The sequence below is a fragment of the Neospora caninum genome, chromosome X (genome assembly GCF_000208865.1).
Source record: "Neospora caninum Liverpool complete genome, chromosome X".
NCBI classification, from domain to species: domain Eukaryota; phylum Apicomplexa; class Conoidasida; order Eucoccidiorida; family Sarcocystidae; genus Neospora; species Neospora caninum.
The window spans coordinates 560,721-580,460 of record NC_018396.1 but is presented as its reverse complement, the minus strand read 5'-3'; the positions used below and the strand labels follow the sequence as shown (position 1 = coordinate 580,460).

The following is a 19,740-nucleotide window of genomic DNA, read 5'->3' as shown; positions in this document are numbered from 1 at the left end:
GTGTAAACTTCTCAGCGCCGAAAACTTAGCCGGACACACATCTCCTTGGGGCCAGGAAGGCCGTTGCGGCGATCTGGGGGAATGAGGGCGTAAAGGACACTTTGAGATTAAGAGAATCGCTCTCCCTACTCCAGGGACCGGGAAGTTCATATCGGTGTCCTTCCCCGTAGCCACGTCTGGTCCTCTCGGCTGTGAAGTGTCGTGTTGAACGTTTTTGCTTTCCAAGAACGGAGTTACATGTTAGATTATCTTCGCTCCCGTGGTCTATAGGAAGTTAACATTACCACGTATCCAGTGTAAAGCCTGAAAGAAATGCAGCTTTTGTTAACTCTAGTGTGTCCGCAAGAGCAACTCCCACGCAGGGTCGGCGCCGTTGAAAGCGATCAGACGAAGACGAGGTTCTAGCGTTTCCTCTTGACACGCGCAAATACCATGACACGAGAGGGAGGGCCGAAAAATCATTTGTGTGTCTACTGTCCCGAAGCTATTTCCCTCGGCCCTCGGACCCGCCGAGAAAGAGAAAACGTTGATTTAACGCGAACCCACGGACCGGTCACCCTTTCAGCGCTCGACAAGGATCCTCCACGCTACTTATTTGTGACTAAACAAACGTGAGAAAGAGGAATGTACCTCGCGGGTCTTCGGAGAGTGACTCCCACCGGACAGATTCAGTACTTGTCCATTGCTGGGGTTAGGAACTTGATGTCTCTCTTTCTTCGGAAGAACGGCAGACGCCTCTGAAGGCGGACGCCCCGCTTTGGGACATCGGTTTTCTCGTATCGAACAAAAGGAAGAGGGAAGTTGTGAGTGTAAGCTGTTCTTGGAAAGGTACAGTGTAGAGTTCCGCAGGCCAAAACGGACATCCAAAAACTGAAACACAACTAGCCGAAAGAAGCTCCTGTGTCACGTCGCAAGACTTGATGCACGCGTTCCCCGGGAACCTCTTCCGAAACAAGCCAGGACAATGCAGCCGTCACTTCCTTTCGCACTTGGTAGATTCTCAACTCTTGGGAACGGAACTTCTGCTTCAGGTGACTCTTGACCCACCGTGGGCGACGCACCATCGAACCTCGGAAAGCTCGCAATTGTCCTAATGGTGTTCTTCGACAGGGGAAATTTCTCTTCAGCAATTCCTGCGAAGCCTCCGTCATGCCTTCTGGTTTGTCTCCGCGCACCTTGTTCGCTGGCGTCGCGGTCGCAAAAAAAAATCCTGCGGACCCGACGATGGGGGCGCAACATCGCCCTTCCCCGGGTTTGAGGCATACGCAACCGGCGAATCGTCGAGGAGTTCCTTCGTTTCAGCTAACTCGCTTCGAAAACGCCTTTCAGGGACTGGACCACCAGTCGTACACTGCGTCCTTGCGGCTTTCTTGGCTCCACCGCCAGATGCTCTTCATGAGAAGCTGCAAAGCTTCCACAACATCCGCAAACTGCGCTTGCGGCACCGAGTCGAGCTTCGTCATGCTCTCCTGAAGTGTTTCACGAGCGGATGCCAACGCTTCGTCCTTCTTCTCGAGGTTGTAGAACAGGAAGTTCGCCCAGCTGATGAGAGTCTCGATCCGCAGCTTATCGCAAGGCCCCATGGTCTCTGAAGGCAAATTCGCACAACAACGCAGCCCGATATTAGAGCAACGCGCTGCTCGGAGAGCCATGAAAGTGGGAACCCCGAAGCGAACGCAAGGCTGTGGTGTCTTTCAAACGTAGCAACGCAGCGCGTTTCCCCCTTAGAATGCCATGAGACAAGCCGTTGGACATTCATCCGAAATAAACCAACCGTCATTTTTTGAGCAGCCGTTTGTCTAAACGGCGCGTACAAGTTCACATGACGCCAAGACCACCTCGTGATTGCCCCACGTGCCTCGTCACCGACGATTAAAATTGCAGCTCGCGTTTTGCGTGCCTTCAGATACCGAAACAGCGAGCGGAGCATCCGCTCGTGGCGAGTTTGTTCTCTGAGACGTACCGTCTGTCTTGGCAAAATGTACCGCTCTCTTGTAGTTCGCCTCAGCCAGCTGGAGGCACTGATACTGGGGCACGGAGTCGGTGAATTGTGTGACCTGTCGAAAGGCGGTCGCGATGCACTTGTGAGAAAACATCTGAGTCGCCGGCGACCCAGGAGTTGGCATAATCAAGTGCGTGGTGGCCCAAATGATGCCATAGCAGTGTCGCACAATGTCGTCCCTCAATCGGTCCCTGCAGAAACGAAGCGAAGAACCACAAAAAGTCACCTGTCCCCGCCGCCGTCCCTCAGTTTTTTGTCCATCGGCATCCGCAAGGGGGACCGCAACAGATGTGCGCCGAGGACCACAAAACGCCCTGCAGCTGAACGGACACCCGGCAGCTGAACGGACGCGCAAAAGATCCAGTTTGTCGAAACGCGCAAGGCACGAATAGGCTCCCGAGTGAACGTCCGGTGCTTGGATAGAATTCTGCCTTCCAGGAAAGTCTCTTGTGATCGAATGCTGGTGCCGAAAAGAACGCGGAGAAGCGCGTTATATCGGTGAACAGTGCTTACTTGCACGCTGCTAGCTCCGCAATTTTGTAGGATCTTTTAGAGTTGCTAGCGTCTCGTCGAATATCCAAAGCTTTCTCAAGAGCCATCACGTGCTTCCAGGAATTCTTGCTCTGCTGGATTCGGCGGTGAAACGCGCGCTGGACGCATGTTCGCTCCTCCGGCGTCAGCTCCTCAACTGTAGTGCAGCCATATCCGCAAGCAAGGCACACAACATGGACCGAGCAGCGACACCATAGTGAGGCCTTGCTGTCGTTGCCGGCACTGACAGAGTTCCGTTCGCTCCTTTGGAAAGCGTTTGCCAGCTTGGAGGCGCCCCTGGGTTGAACCCCCCGGTGGGAAACAGTAGGCCTCGCTGTAGGAGCAGCACGAACCCTTTGCTTTCCTGGAAAAGCCTGGAGTTTTTCCGTCGTCACGCAAGTCTACACGAACCTCCAAACAGTGGTTTGTTTCCCTCAGTGAACTCACGTCGCGCGGCCTTGCACACGAGAAGCTGAAGGATGTAGACGTCTGCTTCATCATACCGACCGCATGCTTCGGCCATTATTGCCAGGAAGAGTGCCGTTAACACACCGCCAGGACGTTCTCCACGGGCTGCAGGGAAGAGCCGCCTCCACCTGTCTTTGTCTGAGCGCACAGTGTGGACCGAAGAAAAGCGAAACTCAGCAGGGCGCTGTCTCCGGGTTTCCAACGGAGGACCGTGCCGCCAGTGCCCGACCAGTACTGAACGCTTCTTTTTACCCCATTGAGGGTGAACTCACTGCTGTGAGCACATCGCAAGATGCTCCTGACAAAAAACCAGAACTGAGCCGAGAGATGTCTGCACCGTTTTGGCGAGAAGAGAAAACGCGCGCGTACCTGTGACGCGTCTCTGGATCTCGGAAGGAATGTTGAAGATGCTCATGGCAAGAGTTGTTTTCCCGAGGACTGAATCTTTCTCTCTCAGAGACGCGGAAGCCACCGTAGCGTTCATCGTGGCATTCACAAGTTTACGGAAGGCAAGCACATTATCCAGGCGCACGCCGGTGGCGGCTGCAATGTGTTCTTCGTCGAGGTGTACAGCCGCCTCGTGGTCTTCGATGCTTTTGCGGTGCCGCCGCCGCTGCATCTCCGCTACCTTCACCATTCTCATGGCAATCTGATGCATTTTGAGCTTCGCCAGGAGCGTAGGCTCCTTTGGAGTGGTCGGGGCCATCGCGGGGCTCGGGGGCGAAGACGGCGGACGAAACAGACCAGCCTGCGCGGCGGATCGGTCCTGGGCACGCGTGGTCCCCAGCCCCAGATGACTGGGCGAGCCGGCGAAAGGCAACATGCTTTCTGCGGCAGACGTTTTCCCCAGCGGAAGCGACAGCCGCGAACGCGCAGACGCTGAAACCCACTGACGCGATGTTTGGCTCCAGTGAGACTGGGCACGGTCTGTGTGGTCCGTGGGACCGGAATCGCGAAGCGCGTTGCTTCCAGAAAGAAGCGCGCCTATGGAGGACGCCTGCAGGTGTAGATTTGCCTCCTACGCCCCACCCCCCCCGCGGTGCGCGTCTATGTGTCGTACGCGGTCCCCGCTACGCACAGTCCAGGGCGCAAATCCCACAAAACCGGTCTCTGGGCGATGACCAGTCTTTCCCCTTCACACACTGTGCTTTCCACGCTGGAAACCCCGACTTCGACGCTTTGATTCCAAGCAGTGGTTGAGTCAGGTAGACCGGCTGGGGAACCGGCTTTTGTAAAAACTCGCAGCTTCGACGATCCAACTACGCGGCAAGGGATGTCCTGTTCTTCAGAGCAGGAACCATCCATAGGAGGCGGTAGAAATGCTAAACCGGTACGGACACCCAGCGAATCTGAACTGCCGTTGCAAAATGCGTTCACATCCTATGCGTGAAGTATCCGATCACGCCCCTGTCACACGCCCCGACATCATTCAGTTGGGAGGGCCGTGTCGCTGTCCCCGAGAAAACACACAAGTTGCTTCGGACCCCGCGTTTTGTCGCTGGTAAATTGCGATCTTTCCGCAACTAAACTCAACAGCAGCGCAGTCTTAGAGGAGCCTCTGCTCGGATCAGTCAACCAGAATCTCGTCCGATCACTCCAGAGCCGCCAGGTTGGGAAAATGAAGCCGGCAAGGCCGATCCGAAAGATGAAACTGGCTCTGTCGCGACGGCGGGCGGCTGCACGCACGGATGTGTGAGCAGCGAACGATGGGGTAAAGTCGAGAAACAAGAATGCCGCGACGAGCATGCAAACAGAAGACGAATACGACTTGATCATATGCCGCCTCAGCCGGGGAAGAGAGAGCGGCGCGTACCGCATCAACTTTCCCGGAGCGAAGGAAATCCGACCGCTAGCGGCAAGTCTCTTGAATTCAGAGAAGGACAAGAAGGAAAAATGTTGGATTCGCTGACGGGCACTCAGAATAGCAAACAAGCTGGCGCCTGTCTCCACCGGTACCGCTCGCAGCACGGCCGTGTGTGGCCCAAAAAATGCTCTGGAGGCTTCAGACCGCGAGAGATAAGTCCGAGCTCCTGCAATTTAAAAACTATTCCTGCGCACTTGACCAGTGTTTCGAAAAATCAGAGGCGGGAGAAATCTTCGTTCTCCTCATGTCCATGGCAAGAAACAGGAAAAACCGCACGGGATCTTCCACGATAAGGACAAGGCTTCCTAATGTGGCAGAGAGCGCTCAGTGTCGAGCGCTGGGGCCTTGTACTAGCGGCATTGCATCGATGTGTGTGAAGTTGCCTTTTCTTCAAGCAGACAAAAATTTCGACACCAGATTAAATTTCCCGGCGTTCTGCAACTGTCTTTTTTACAGAAACGAAAACACTGGTCTCTGCATTGCGCTGAAATGCTGACAGGCAACGCCTCAAATTCATTGAGCAAGAAGCTAGTCCACTCGTGCGGCAGCCGCATGCAAACGAGCGGCGCCGAAGCTGTCAACCGGGAACGTTGGAACTCCTGCGGAAAATGCGGACGTAAACCTGATAACTGTGGCATTGGACGACTGATGACTTACGTTTGAAGCTCTTTGACAGAGTCATTCGTTCCAGTGGACGAAGGATGTCTCCTGACTGGAAAATCTTGCCTCCTTACCCACTCAATGGATCCACGCGTAGGCTGCCACGGAAATTTCGGGCTCCGTCTTATCCTGACCCCCCAACCGAGCGAGGAAATGCTGCTATTTCACGCTTTCTTCCCGAATGTGGACTTCACTCGAGGCTTACAAAACCTTGAAAGTGGCGATCGCGGGGGCCTCCGCGCCGTGTTGACACACAACAACCAACCCCAATCACAGGGTTCAGTTGGGAGAACACCATTCTGCTTTCCACTATTCTATTTCCCCAATACAAACTTGGCAATGGCCGCACAAAACGAGTGCTGTCAGTTTGCCTGGGAGAGGAGAAGCCGGTTACTTCGAGCAAGCCCCCTCGAACACATGTAGTTGTAAAAGAAACGCCCACCCCAAACGTGTCCGGCTTGGTCTTCCCACGCTTTGAGATCGATGCGAACGGCTGACCGCAGTGCCGGTCTTGCGGATATACGCCGAAAGTCTTTCGTTTCAGTGATTCCGTGCAACCGACATGAAACACCATTGTGTACTGGTCTTAGACCAACGGCGCGTACCATGGAGACTCGAAGGTTCTCAGAGTCCAAATCCGCAACAACGAAGCACACCCAGGAATCCTGTGACAATCTACGGGACAATGTCATGCAAAGACGTAGGATAACGGTGTACCATTAGAGGACCTACAGAAGAACACAAATGAGGCAAGCCTCCTTACTGTTTTGATGGGCCACAAAACAGGAGTGGTTTTGGTCAACGGGACTGCTTTCTTTGACAGAGGGATCGACGCGGCAACGCCATTTTTTTGTCTTCAGAGGACAGGGAATCCGCGCATGATCGAAGTGTAACAGCCATCCTAGACACGTTTCTAATTCCACAAACACGCACGGAGCCTGGGCACGGCATGCGCCCGAAACCAATATCGGGGTGTTCTTGCTCACAAGACAGTGGTTGTGACCACGAGGCTCAACTAGAAGTCCTAACCCACTGAGTGTTGAATAAAAGATGAGGTGAGTGTGTTGCAGAAAGGCATATTAGAAACGCTGGAACAGGAGCCTCGATTATGCAGGATTCGCAGGGAAACCGGCAAATTGTCATGCAGCCGGTCACATGCTGGGGACCTTTTCGTGTCTCGTCACGTCAAAGTTCGATTTCTACGTCGCTTCCCACTCCCAGAAAAGTGCACGAAGCTGATCCAAGGTTAGTTGAGGCAGAGAGGCGTCAGCAGTCAAATGGGAACCACGAAAGGTTTCTGGACTCCCCCGAGCAGGACCGCTGCGCATCGTGGAACCTGCTGAAGGAGGCTCGTGAAACACACACATACTGGTGTCTGAGGAGGCTGTACGCCGCTCGACTGTCTCAACAGGACGGGCGGCGAACGTCAGTGCGAAATTGTCGGTAAACGACGTTTGAGTAGTAAACAACAGGAGCAGTAAAAACTCGTGTCTGCTACAGCACAAGAAAAGAAAGGCATACCAAATTGGAAAGAACGCGGATCTCCGTGGGGGCCCGAAAAAAAAAACAACTGCCTTGCTCCATGCATGCTGCTTGCACGAAAGGGGAGGCAACGTGGCAACAAACCCATATCAAAAACGAACGTGGCAACGGATGTCTGAGGTACTTTCTGTGCAACGAACCATACGTGGAAGTTTGTGCGGCGGTTCTTCTGCTTAAGCTATTCTTCATGCTCCAGAGCCGGAGAGTGAATGACTGTCAAAAAGCGACAAACCTGTACTCTTTGACAACCGCTGTAGGGAGATAACGTCCACCGACTATCGCGAATCTTTGCCACTAGAGTCACTGCCGACGATATGAACGCACAAGAACACTGGTTGCCTACCAATACGTCGTCTCCCTTGTTGGGAACACTGAGTCGCAGTAACACTTGCTTACTCACAGCTGTCGCACTGTTCCTTCTCTTCAGAGCTTCGAGAAGGTGTACGGGGACTGCTGACTTAGTGTGCAAGTTCAGAGCGTGAGAAGCGCAGAAGTTACCAACCTTTTCCGATAGAATGTCGCTCCATGCGCCCGGAGAGGGGGAGAAACTACAGCTGCTTAATCGCGCGTCAGGCCGCCGACGGGGAGCTCCACGGTATACGAACCACAGATATATCGTGGCGATGGATGTTTCACTCCAGTTAAAAACTCTCTCGTTGAGGTACAGCGTCGCGTGAGTGCAACTTATGCACGGTTCGGCGGTGACTCTGTGTTGACTAGCCGATTGAGCACCTGAAACAGGCGACTAAAGCTCGATCGCAGACCTGGCAAACATCAAACAACCCCATAGGACCGCTGTCCCAGCATGCAAGTGTACACCACGACACTCTAAGGAAAAGTGTTCTTCGTGCACATGGCTTTGGTACAGCAGTGTATAGGACTACTGGGGAATACAGCCGACGAAGTTTAAAGTTCCGTCGAAAAAAAGGACAGCTAAAATGCGAGCGTGACCCAAAATTTGGGGAGGTTGTTACCACCACCACCTCTGGCTGCTGTCCCAGCGCAGGCTGTTGCATGTCTGGGAAACAGCAAGCGCCTTTTCCTTGCTGCTCCGTGCTCACCCTTTAATATTCCCAGAACCTGTGCCATTTGAGGAAGCACTTTTCATTGTTTCTAAGGATGCCGGTAGTGGGAAGGTAGCTTGAATGGTGCCTGGTCCACAGTCGTCTTGCGGTGTGTTTTCCGCCCAGGCTCCGTTTTGACGGCCCGGCACATTCAGTATTCATTTCGTCGGTGTCACTCAACCCGTGTCTCACCATCTCTTTCTTTCCACGTCTTCTCTTTCGATCTTACACTCTTCATGGCCACTTGAGGAACCGACTTTTCTGGGTGACCAGTGTCGTGTACGGACACCTGGGTTTTCTGATAACGCCGAAGTCGGCGCGCAGCCGCTTGCGTGTTTGAGCGAGCCGGTGTGCACTGTTTCTTCAGCAGTCGGTTGGGCGACTCGGTGTGTTGCCTGTCCGTTCGTATCTCCGCTATTCCTTTTCCCCTCCTCACCATGCCGCCGTCAGCTCAGCCATCCGAGGCAGCGGCGGCCTCAGAGGCGCCTCACGATTCTGGCCGGCGGGGCCGCGATGCCAGTGACGCTACCAACTGCGTCGCCGCGCTTTTGAAAGAGGGCGAGGACCTGGTGGGAGTGGACACACGCAAGGCCATAGCGTTAATCGAGGAGGCGAATCGCGTGGCGTACCAGATTGCCGTGAACGACACTCAGGTAGAGAAACGGCAGCTACCGCCGCCTAGCGTGGAGGAGGCTATGCGGCTGCAAGAACAGGGGATCGCTCTTCTGGCGTCCCTTTATGCTAACCAGGGCGACTGCGAATCTCTTCAGCAACTGATGCGGTCCTCGCTTCCCTTTTTCTCGCTCCTCGCCAAAGCAAGAACTGCGAAACTCGTGAGAATCCTGGTCGATGCAGTGGCGGAACTCCCGGGTGCGGAGCAAGCTCTGGTGGAGCTGTGCAAAGAAGTGATTCCCTGGTGCCAAGGAGAGAAGCGGACATTCTTGCGCCACAGAGTTGAAGTGCGCCTGGCTCAAGTGTATGTACAGCTGGGCATGCTGCAACAAGCCCAGCCAATCCTCCAACAGCTCCTGCAGGAGGTGAAGAAGCTCGACGACAAACTGCTGCTGGTCGAGATTCACTTGATTGAGTCCAAGCTTCAATTCAAGGTCAAGAACTACCCCAAGGCACGCGCGGCTCTGACCGCCTCCAGAACGAATGCGAACGCGATCCACTGCCCGCCGCTCCTTCAGGGAGACATCGACTTGCAGGTACTTTCGAGACGCCAACGACTCACACTCTAGTGCTACTTTCCCGTTAGACACGCACAAGGGGAAGGTAAAACACTGCAGAGCACGTGAGCATGGCAAACTTGTCCAGCCTCAAAAGGTGACACTGGAGGCTCTGTCCTTGCCGCACTGCGGCACGTGTTAACCGTCGCTCTGTTGGGTATCTCTGACGCTCCGGTGACACAGGCTGGCATCCTTGCTGCCCAAGATCGGGACTACAAGACGGCGTTTTCGTACTTCTTCGAGGCTTTCGACGCGTTCAGCGCCCAAGACGCTGCGCACCACTCGCAAAAGGCGCCCACCGCCGCCGGGGCTGCCGTCGCTGCGGCAACCAAATGCAGCTCCACGCCTGCTGGTAAGCCACGTTGTATGTCGCGTGATTTGTCGCCGGGGAGACGAGATGAGTCTCTCTTTGCGGTCCGACCTCTGAGAGCACAATGTGAACTGCTCGGCCTGTCTTAGACCAGGCAAAAGATCTGTCGTTTCCGTCTGGATAGACGAGAACGACTCGACCTCCAGTGTGCCTCTCGTGCAGTCACTGAAAAAGAGATCTGTCCCTAGTTCACCTTTTCTGCGCACCTCGAAGCCCGCAGTGGTTTTCGGCTTGTGTCGGCGGCTGCACGGCGTTGAGACCCAGTCGCGGTTGCTTGGCGGGTTCCCCTTTGGCAGTGTTTTCGCTCAAAAAGCACACGAAAACGGTGCAGTCCCCCGCGAGGATTGGGCTTCGGTCACGCGCGGGAGAAGGACGAGCAGAGGCCGCCCAAGGGACTTCAGAGACGTGGCGGTTGTGTGTCTGTGTGTCTGTCTGTGGTTGGACTCGTGGTATGTGTGGATATTTAGGCCCCTCGAAAGCTCTGCAGGCCTTGAAATACATGCTTCTGTCGAAAATTCTCCAGGGGAAGGACGACGAGGTTAGCTCGCTGCTTACCGGGAAGCAGTGCTTGCGGTACTACTCGATGGACACTTCGTCCACATGCAAACCAGCGGAAGCCTCCACAGCCGGCGGTCCCGTCGGAGACGCAGCGACTGCCCCCGCTTCCGGCGCCCGGCGCGATCTGGAAGCTATGCGGCAGCTTGCTTTGTGTCACAAGCAACGGTCTCTGAAGAAGTTTGAGGAAGTCCTCGACATGTATGCGAGAGAGCTCAAGGGAGACGAAGTTCTCATGCACCATATCGATGAACTGTATGAGAATCTCCTGGAGAAGAATCTGCTCAAACTCCTCCGGCCCTTCTCTCGGGTTGAGCTCGCCCACGTGGCCCAGTTGATCGGATTGCCTCTCGCCAAGGTCGAGGAGAAGTTGAGTGAGATGATTCTAGACGGGAAGCTCCACGGCACACTGGACCAGGGCGTAGGCGTGTTGTTGCTCTTCGAGGAGCAAGTGCTCCCGGAGATGCATGTCGACGCTCTCGCGACTATAAAAAACATGGCCCAGGTCGTGGATACTCTGTACGAAAAGAGTCTGCAGGCATTGTAGTTCCATCGTCAGTCGACCACGCAACCGGCGGCACCGTTCGGCCTGTAGCCCCTTCAGGGTCAGAGCGGGGAAACGCAACGGCGCGCGAGTCGCGAGATAGAGATCTCCATTTTTGCGGCAGTGCTCTCACATCGAAGTGCGCCGTGCACGCCGTTATTACGGGGGAGACGTGATTCCCGAAGGACGGAAAAACTCGACCGTTTGTGGACTTCAGGGCCGAAGCGAAGACTCCGTTTCCGGAACACCGGATCAGACAGAGAAGGCGCGGGGACTGCATCTGTCGTTTCGGCTGCGCACCGAGGGAAGATACAGTGTGTGAAGTCGACCAGCGAGAAGTGCCTGTCTTGGTTGTCCATCGGCTGTTTTCTGATGCTTCTTGGCTTGCTGGGAGACCTACCACGCCAGGCCGCTGCTCCAACACTTGACATGCCGCAACCGCCCTGTGTTAGTACAGTGAAAGCTACCGGTCCCACGCAGCTGCCGGTTTCGGGTGTTGGGCTTGGCGACCGCCGTCACAGCTCGTCTCTCGGCTTCACCCCGGTCCAGGGAAAGTCTTCAGCCAGAGCTGAGCCGGGACTCCTTTTTAGCTACATTCACCGCCAGCCTGTTGTGTCCTCTCTTTATATCAGTCGATGCAGCCAGAAACAGCCACGCTGCGGCCGTCCGCTGGCCTTAAGCAATAAACACAGAGCCTCGTGGGAGGGACGATTTTAGGCTCCCACGAGCAGTTTCGCACGGCTAAGAAGTGCAAGAGTGCAAGTGGAAGCAGTTGCAGGAGGGTCTGGAAACGCGGTAGGACAGTCATCTCGAAGTCTACGCTCCCCAGGGAGAGTGCCAAGCTCCAGCTAGGTCGCGGCACGCCTAAATTGACATTCCCTGATGACGGAGACGGGGGACGAACGCACTTTGAAAAAAACCGGGAAGGTTCGACTGCGTTCTGCGCAGGCGGGGAATATGGCAGTGTGTCTCTGGCGAACGCCGGCGGCTGGGCACTGCAAGTTTCCCTTGCTCATTTCTGCGGTGAACGAGTCTGGGGAGTTAACGGGGCGGAAGTTATTGATAGCTCCTGACGATATTAAGTCTTGGGACGCCAAGAAAGTTGTTCCTCGAAACACAGATTAGGTGTTTTGTCGCGACTCCCAGCAACACAGGATTTCGATTTCCCTTACGCAGCGGCAGTCGCACTTCCCGCATGAACTACGCCGTGTAAAAATACGTTGAAAAGTCTTCTATCCCGCCTAGCGTCCAGGCGCACTCCAGAGAAAGATCTCTGCCTCTAACGGCTATACCTTGAAGTTTGCAACCCTTTTACCGGTGCGCGCCCCCGATCTGCACTATTCACCCTCTGAACTCGGCGCGGCTCTCGGTTAGGTATTCCGCAGTCAGTTCCAAGAAAACAGGCCTTTTTTCTTCGGCTCTTCAGAGTCGTCATCGCCGTCGTCTTCATGAGCAGGCATGACGTCGCGCACTTTGTCTTTCAGAACCTTGGAGAAGCTGAAAGTCGGGAAAGTTGTGGCGGGGACATTCAGTGGTTCGCCAGTACGGGGATTTCTTGCGACTCTTTCGCCTCGACGTCTCAGACCGAAGCTGCCGAACTTTGAGATGGACACCTTTTGTCCCTGCTCCAAGCTGGCGGCGATGTGTCGCAGGAGTGCACCGACAGTTCGCTCCACATCTGCCCGAGAGAGTTGCAGCTCAGCTGCTACGGAGGCGACAAGATCCTTACGCGTCACCACCTGACTCGTCGATGCATTGGATGCCTGTGGACAGCAGAGGCAGGCAAGCGTTTCGCCGACACACCAAACGACTCATGAGCAAAACGTGGACCGCCAAACTACGTCGCAAACACCGCTTTTGGCTAACACGCGTACGGTGTGAGATTAGAACTTTCGCCGCTCTCTGAGAGGCTTGGCCACGGCGACGAGACGGAGAACCTGTGTGACACACTTCACGCTGTCGCCGGCGGAAAAGTCTAGATCCGCGCCGAACCCGCTGCTGCTCTCACGTGAGAGTCGGGCGTGTACGAGGCGCGCTGACTCACCTCGTCGTCTTCAGCTGTTTCGCCTGCAGCGGAAGAAGCGCGTAGCGGGCCGAGGGTAAACGATTCCGCAGAAAGGCGACCATTGGATGTGCGAGCGCCATCGGGGAGCCTGATAGACAGCGCCGACGCGACCCGTCGCATCTGAGGCCCCGCCGTCACTGACTCTTGAATTGCGGCGAACGCGGGTTTCCCGTCATACTTTCCAGAAGCAACGAAGCTTTGCGTCGATGTGATCGAGGAGAAACTTCCTCCGGCCGGGACTTTGAAGCTTTCTGCCAGCAGCAGTTGCTGAGTCAGGACGACGAGAACCAGCAACCGAGACAGCGACATGTTCTGCATGGTGACTCGGGAGACAAGTTTCGGGCGGCCAGCACGCCGTCTCGCGGCGCGTATTTCGCGGATATTTTGCGTACACACGTAGTGAATCACGGGGAAAAGCGATCCACCAAAAAGCAACCGTTCGACCCTTCGGGCGACAGGAAAATGTGTCCGGGAGACTGCGCGCACGCGCGGAGACAGGTGTGCGCGATGGGACTGTCCCCGGGGGGCGTAATTCCTCGTGGAAGACAGAAGAGCGGCAACAGACGTGTGTTGCTGGTTTTGAAGCGTTTTTGACTGGATAGATGTGCGAAATTCCCGCAGGAGGAATATTTTGCGGATAACATCAGGGACTGAATGGCGAAAAGCATCAATCCTGGCGCGTGGATGCCACGGGGTAACGCCGCTGCGCCCGCCACACAGCCCCCCGTGGTGTTCAGAGACGGGGGGGCCAGATTCGCGGTGGAGCGCCGTTTTCGTCGCGATCGGCGTGTAGCAGGAAAGGCCAGAAACGCGCAAAGACGCGGATCACAAGACAGCAACACCAGACGACAGCGAGAAGCACGGCTTTTTCCTCTGCCGTTGTGAAAGACAATCGCGTGCTCACTCTTGCTCGATTGGTTCACACGGGGATATTCTGAGTCACACACTCAAATGCATCTGAAAAGCCGAGTCTGGTCGCCAACCCCTGCAGATGGCCTGGCCACGGCTTTCTCTCGGGGATCCTGACAACCAGATGTGTAGGTTTGCCTTTCGCGTCAAGCAACCGTGCGCAACAGTCTGGGCAAACTGCTCGACAGACCGGCTTTCCTCGGGGAGGCAACGGGACCCGGCCTTCCATGCGCGCGGACTTTTGCCTTCCCTCTTCTCGTTCCCGAATGACACTTCGGGCAGATCGGACAGCCGAGGCAACCTCTGGGAGCGGAGGCAATCTACAAAATGGCCGCAGCACCGAGCGTGCAAACGATGGGATTTGATCGAACTGGTGGAAATAAAGGCCGCGGATAAAACCTCCGCGAATCAGAGGTCTGGATGTAGTCGCCAGGCAGTGGACAGCCTTGCAGCAATCGACTGGAACACGGCGAATGCAAGGCATGGGGACTGGAACATGCACAACACTTCTACTTACCTCGTCCGTTTCTCCGAACTGCGCCGTGCTAGCAACGAAGACAACACACGCCGCAGGGGCTGCCTTCAGTGGCCCGAGCCGGTCATCTAACGATACATAACCCCCTGCGAGTGCCACCCCTGCAAAAAGAGCAGCTTCGCTAAAATACTTGATTCTGGGTAGTAAAACGCATAAGGAAGTCGGAAGACGATCGACCAGGAAGCGGAAAACTGCGCACACTGGAAAACGCTTGCATTCCATGGCCGTTTCCGAGCGTCCACTGGGGGATCAGCCGGAACTCCTGGGGTTTGTCGTCCAAATAGGTTTCTGCTCCACTGACACGAAGCAGACTTGTCCACTCGGTTTTTCTTTGATAGAAACAGGTGTCTGCAAGCTTCCGGTAATCTACCACAGAAGCAGCGACCGAAGAGTCTGCCTTCTGTCCACGGCGACCTCCGCTCGCAGAAGCACGGCCCCCTCAGGCGACACTCGCCCTCACAGAATAAAAATCTCGGCGAGAATTCGTTTTCCTTCTAAAGCGCATGTCGGCATCGGAAACGATGAGCGACACACAAACATGGATTGCAGCCAAATCCGGTCACGCCGCTGGGTGATACGACCGCGTCGGTTGTGAAGCTGCAGTCCTAAACCCTTTCCGAGATTTGCGTTCTCGCTGCGGACTGAAGAGTGGACTGAGCCAAGCTGTACAAGTGGTTCCAGACAGAAAAACTTCTTGCTCCTTCTCAGAAACCGACGAGGAGAAACTGTCCAGTGACAAGGTGGTTCTTTGTGACACGCCCCCTGATTGCCGGAGCTCTGTAGAAACTGACGCCCATTGCACACCAGCCTGGAGTCACAGTGGAAGCCTTTTAAAGCTGCGCAGTTAGGTCCAAGTGTGAAAACCTTTCTGTGGCCTCCGGCACGACAGACGCGGATCGTGCTAGAACAGAATGTGTCGCTTGCACAGCTCGGTTCCTCTCAGAACTCTTCGAATCCACAAAATGCGGTGTTGACGCATGCTGAGTCTTGCACACCTCCCAGAGTAGGTGAGGTAGGTGGACCCGCAGACCGCGTTCTCATGGCGGGCGCACCTGCAAAAGCTCTTGAAAAAACACATCCCCTTCCCAGCGCCAGACTCTTCAGCTGTCCCGTGTGGAATTCTCTTGGAACAACAGCGGTACTGAGACGGTCAGTCTAAAGAGGGTATCTGAGCTGCAGCGGCAAGAATGTGACGAACACACAAGACGCGCTTCGGCCTGTCTTCCTCTTCACCGGCAGACGGTGGGATGTGATGACTGTGGGCGTCTGTACCGGCAGGGGAACTGCTCGCGGAACCGCCCGCCGCAAATTCAGCAGCCTCGACCGCAGAGGCAAGCGTCATGAGCTCTGTGCGCACCACAAAGGAAACAAACTGAACCGAGAAATGCAAGTTTTGTGGATCCGCCCTCTTCCACAGTGTTCTAATCACGCACGAGGTTTGATCCAGAGAAGAACCAGGCCGCCAGCCTCTTTGTCGAGGGTGTCCACTTTCCTGTCTAAAAAGAGGGAAGACGGAGGCGCGCCTCTGCTGGGCTCCATAGCAGATCTGCTAATACAGGCAAGGCTTTTCCCACCGGCATTCCATGAGAGGTCTTCACGTGCCGACGCGGGGCCTACGTTTATCGGTTTCGGTATGCGTTGTGATCCAAACGGCGTTCTGCTTCAACCGATCCGGCCTTACGCAGATAACGTTATGCACCAGCGCACGCGTCATCTCCGCGCCTATTGCCGTGTCGATACCTATCTCCCGCATTGCGCGTCGTTGGGGACCTAAGGATATATATTTATATATATATATATATATATATACGTGGGCGCAGATGTACGTGTACGGATATGAGTGTCCACGTGTAGAGAAGCGACCAACACTCACCGGCAACGTGGACTTTGACAGCGGCAGCGAGAACGACGAGGAGTTCCTCGAGTCGTTGAGGCGGCGGCACGACGTCGACCTCTCGCCAGCGTTTCCATCCTGCGACTCCGTCGCCCGGCGGGGTGCCGTGCGTGGCCCCGGGACCCGGAGGGCTCGCAGGTCCGAGGCCTGCGCCTGCGCTTCCCGTTAGCGCAGCCTCGGCGAGGACACTCTGGTGGAAAAGAGGTCGGTAGCGGCGGCTCTTGCTAGCGGACGCAGCGGCCTTCGGATGCTGGAAGAGCACTTGCTGGATCTGCTGGTGGCACCACTGCAGCGAGTCGTCTTTCGCGGCCGCCGCAGCCGCAGCCGCAGCCGACGCCGCCGTTGCGGCAGCGGACCCTTTGCTCCGATCCTGGCCGGAAGAGGAGTCCTCGCCTCCCGTTCCTGAACCGCTGCGCGCTCCCGAGGAACCGCCGCATCCGTCCCTGCTCGCCTCGCTCTCGCCGGACCCCAGCCCGGTTCCCTTCAGATTCGCTCCCCGGCCTTGAGACTTGCCTGGCCCGTGGGCTCCGGCGCCTCCACTCCCTGTCGCGGCGCCCGGAGACCCCGCCCCGTGCATGCTGCCTGGATAACTGAGGCCAAAGTAAGGGCCGGTTCTCTCTGCCCCGCCGTAGTAAAGGTCGATGTCAAGAGGAGTCCGACAGCCGCGAATGACGGAGTCGAAGGGCAGAGACGCGGCAGACGATCCGTCTCGGGTTCCTTCCCCGTGGCCGGTTCCTGTCCGCGCACGTTTTGCTCCACACAGAGGACGCAGGACGGACGAACCCTCGAGGTAGCGGAGCAGCGGATTTCGGCGAAGACGTGCGCGGCGTGCACTGAGCAGACGCGACAGGACTTCCGCCGGCAGAGGAGGACCTGACAGCATCCGCCGTTTGCCTTCGGCGGGGGAAGGCTGCGCACTCGCCCCGGCGACTTGCACTGGCGCCTCTGGCCGCGGACCCATGGCCGGCCGACCAGATGAGGGCGCAGAGTGGGAACCGCCGAAACCGAGAGCTGAGGCGGACGCCTGCGAGTCGGAAGCGAGCGACGGCGACGCCTCAGCCGCCCCGCCAGGACGGCCCTCGCTGCGGCTCTGCGCTCCAGCGTGTGGCGAGTCGTCCACCGGTCTCCCTCGCGGCGGGGAGGGACCCGTCGACCTGGAGGCGTGGGCGAGAGCAGGGGCCACGTCGGCAGGCGAATCGCGGCCGGCTCCGCTGTGCGCGGCGCCTGAGTGGACGGGATCTTTGTTTGGCAGAGCGTCCGTCTCCCGGTGCGAAGGCGACGAGGCAGGCGGAGAGTGAAGCGGGCGTGCGGGTAAACTCTGAAGCGCCGTCTGCGCAACAAAACCCTGGGCTGCGTTCTGGAGCGTCGAGCACGGGGCGGGCGCGCGCGAGGCAGAGACGCCAGGGTGACGTTGTGGATCGGCACTGGAGGCGGAAGGCCAAGATGCGGAGTGCGAGAGATCGTCGACGCGGCCGCCGGCCCTGGCGAAGGAAAAGGCGACTCCGCGAACACCGTCGGGCAACGGCGCAGCCGCGGATCCCGCGCCAAAGGGGGTTGTCCCCGGTTGGGAGACAGACCCCGGCTCAGGAACGGGAAGGCCGTTTTCCGGGTGCGAGTCCGAACGGTGGTAGGCGACAGCTGGAAGGAGACCTAGCAAACAGAGCAGACCGCAAGACAGAGAACCTGCATGCAAAAAGGCTGAAGACTGAGTCGGGACACGGAGGGGCAAGATCCAACGGCGGACCCGCAAAAAGCGGCAACAGACCATTGGCAGTGCATCCAGTCTCGGTCGAGTTTGCGATGGCTTTCGGGACATGACCGCCTTTCTGGATCCGCGTGTGCAAAACATGCAGGACCACGCCACGAGAGAGGCCGACGCACAGTTCTCGGGTGGAGGCCTTGAGGTGAACGCCACGTGTGAAGCGTCGTGCCGCCTCCCGCAGATTTTTGCTTCACACGTCTAACACTTCTCTCTCGCACACTCTCCTCACCTCTGGAGCTTGTCGAAACATCGTCTCGCAACTGCGCACTCCTGTCTTGGTCTTCCCTCCCATAAGGACCGCCAGCAGTTGACTGTTGCTGCGACAGCAGCGGGTGCGACTGCACGTGGCCCATCGCAGGGGCGCCGTGCGTCGCATGCGTCGCATGCGAAGCAGTGCCTTTTGTGCCACGCTGCAGAGGGATTCTTCCTTGATCAAACGACGCGTGATTGCTTCCGACGGTGTGGGGTCGAGGAGTCAGCGGACTCGGACTGGGGAAGGGAGGACCAGGCTCACGCTGGGGGGGCTGCGCACCGGGAAGAGAGAACTCTTGCGAGTGGAATCGCTGCATTTCCGTTCCGTCCGGGGGAGATCCCTGGGAAGTTCCTCGCTGGCCGTCGTACATCGCTTGGTGAACAGCAGACGGCCGGGCCGCACAGGCAGCGCCGGGAAAGTGTGAAAAAGACTGCGATGGCGCCGAGGAATGCGAGACGGAATGCAGAATGTTCGGCCCGTGCGAGGGGACAGTCCCTGGGGGCGTTGCTTTCCCGTAATTGAATGCAACCGTGTCAGGTGGATACGCTCCCGCAGCACTCTGAGGCTGCTGGAAAGAAGGCACGCGTTGCGGCGACATCCCTGGTGAATGGTGCTGCGCATGCTGGTGGATGGGATGAGGATACATCGTGTTCCGTCTCTCTCTGTGGAAAAAAAAGGGGTCGCGAGAAGCGCGGATTCAGCGCCGCAGGGAACATGCAGAGCTCCCGCCCTGCATGGGGACTCCCGGGAAAAAGCCGGTGCCAAGTGACGGAGATAGACAAGGCCTCAATATCTGAGCCGGGCCCCTCTCACAACTGTGTTGTTCCGCAAGGTGAATTAGAGCCGTGCCAAACTTTCGTTGGGCCCCAACGAGCAGCTGCTTCCGCGCGGAAAGGCGCCGCTTGTGGAGACACTTTCGGGTGCTGGGAATTTCAAATGGAGCAACACAATTTCTTCCTTCACATGAAAAGGCGTAACGCCTTCATAAAGACACAAAAGAGGTAAAAATCTGGGACGGCGTGGATCGTCGAAACGGCCCCGGATCGAGCGCCTGGCGTGTCTCGCGCGACGACCAGTTTCGCACACGCGAAGGAATTTCCTTTTCGGACACTCTTCAGATAGTTTCGCCCGAGTTTTCGCTCGAGACAAAAAAGGCTGAATCGCGACAGGCGGAGAAGGAGGAGACGACATTGACACGAGCAAAGCGACGTCGATCGCCCGCCAAATCCTGAACAGACCCCGGAAGACAATCTGGAACTCTCTCCACGAGAGAGCTCCAAAACCGGGTGTTCCGCAGCACAAACTTTTTTCCTAGCAGAAACATGAGAATTCGAAGGAAAGGACGCAGCCTTTTGCGTTTTTCCATTAGACGTGACACTTTTGTACCCTACCAATTCGATGTCGCTGTTCAGCTGTGGCCTGTATACATATGCATGCGCACGGCTCGTGTGCTTCTACGCCCATCCGCTTATATGCCTCTAGCGATACCAGCG

The 19,740-nt window shown here is 56.7% G+C and overlaps 4 protein-coding genes across 4 annotated transcripts; 1 reads left to right on the top strand and 3 right to left on the bottom strand.

The window, feature by feature from the left end:
• Window positions 1-1,325: 1,325 nt before the first annotated feature.
• NCLIV_045450 (14-3-3-like protein, related) lies at window positions 1,326-3,824 on the bottom strand (the record flags this gene model as incomplete). Its single annotated transcript, XM_003884094.1, has 5 exons — window positions 1,326-1,588; window positions 1,964-2,193; window positions 2,516-2,690; window positions 2,981-3,139; window positions 3,371-3,824. 5 exons carry the CDS (start codon window positions 3,822-3,824, stop codon window positions 1,326-1,328), a joined length of 1,281 nt encoding a protein of 426 aa, XP_003884143.1.
• Window positions 3,825-8,568: 4,744 nt separating this feature from the next.
• NCLIV_045440 (putative proteasome PCI domain-containing protein) lies at window positions 8,569-10,832 on the top strand (the record flags this gene model as incomplete). Its single annotated transcript, XM_003884093.1, has 4 exons — window positions 8,569-8,964; window positions 9,118-9,339; window positions 9,544-9,712; window positions 10,198-10,832. The coding sequence occupies 4 exons, from the start codon at window positions 8,569-8,571 to the stop codon at window positions 10,830-10,832; spliced, it is 1,422 nt and encodes a 473-aa protein (XP_003884142.1).
• A 1,382-nt stretch (window positions 10,833-12,214) lies between these two features.
• On the bottom strand, window positions 12,215-13,161 carry NCLIV_045430 (putative DNA-binding protein HU; the record flags this gene model as incomplete). Its single annotated transcript, XM_003884092.1, has 2 exons — window positions 12,215-12,592; window positions 12,874-13,161. Coding segments are annotated over 2 exons (666 nt in total), but the record flags the coding sequence as incomplete, so codon positions are not given.
• Window positions 13,162-15,648: 2,487 nt separating this feature from the next.
• Window positions 15,649-18,845, bottom strand: NCLIV_045420 (conserved hypothetical protein; the record flags this gene model as incomplete). The annotated part of the gene is made up of 3 exons (XM_003884091.1): window positions 15,649-15,656; window positions 16,212-17,882; window positions 18,224-18,845. The coding sequence occupies 3 exons, from the start codon at window positions 18,843-18,845 to the stop codon at window positions 15,649-15,651; spliced, it is 2,301 nt and encodes a 766-aa protein (XP_003884140.1).
• Between the last annotated feature and the right edge of the window lie 895 nt (window positions 18,846-19,740).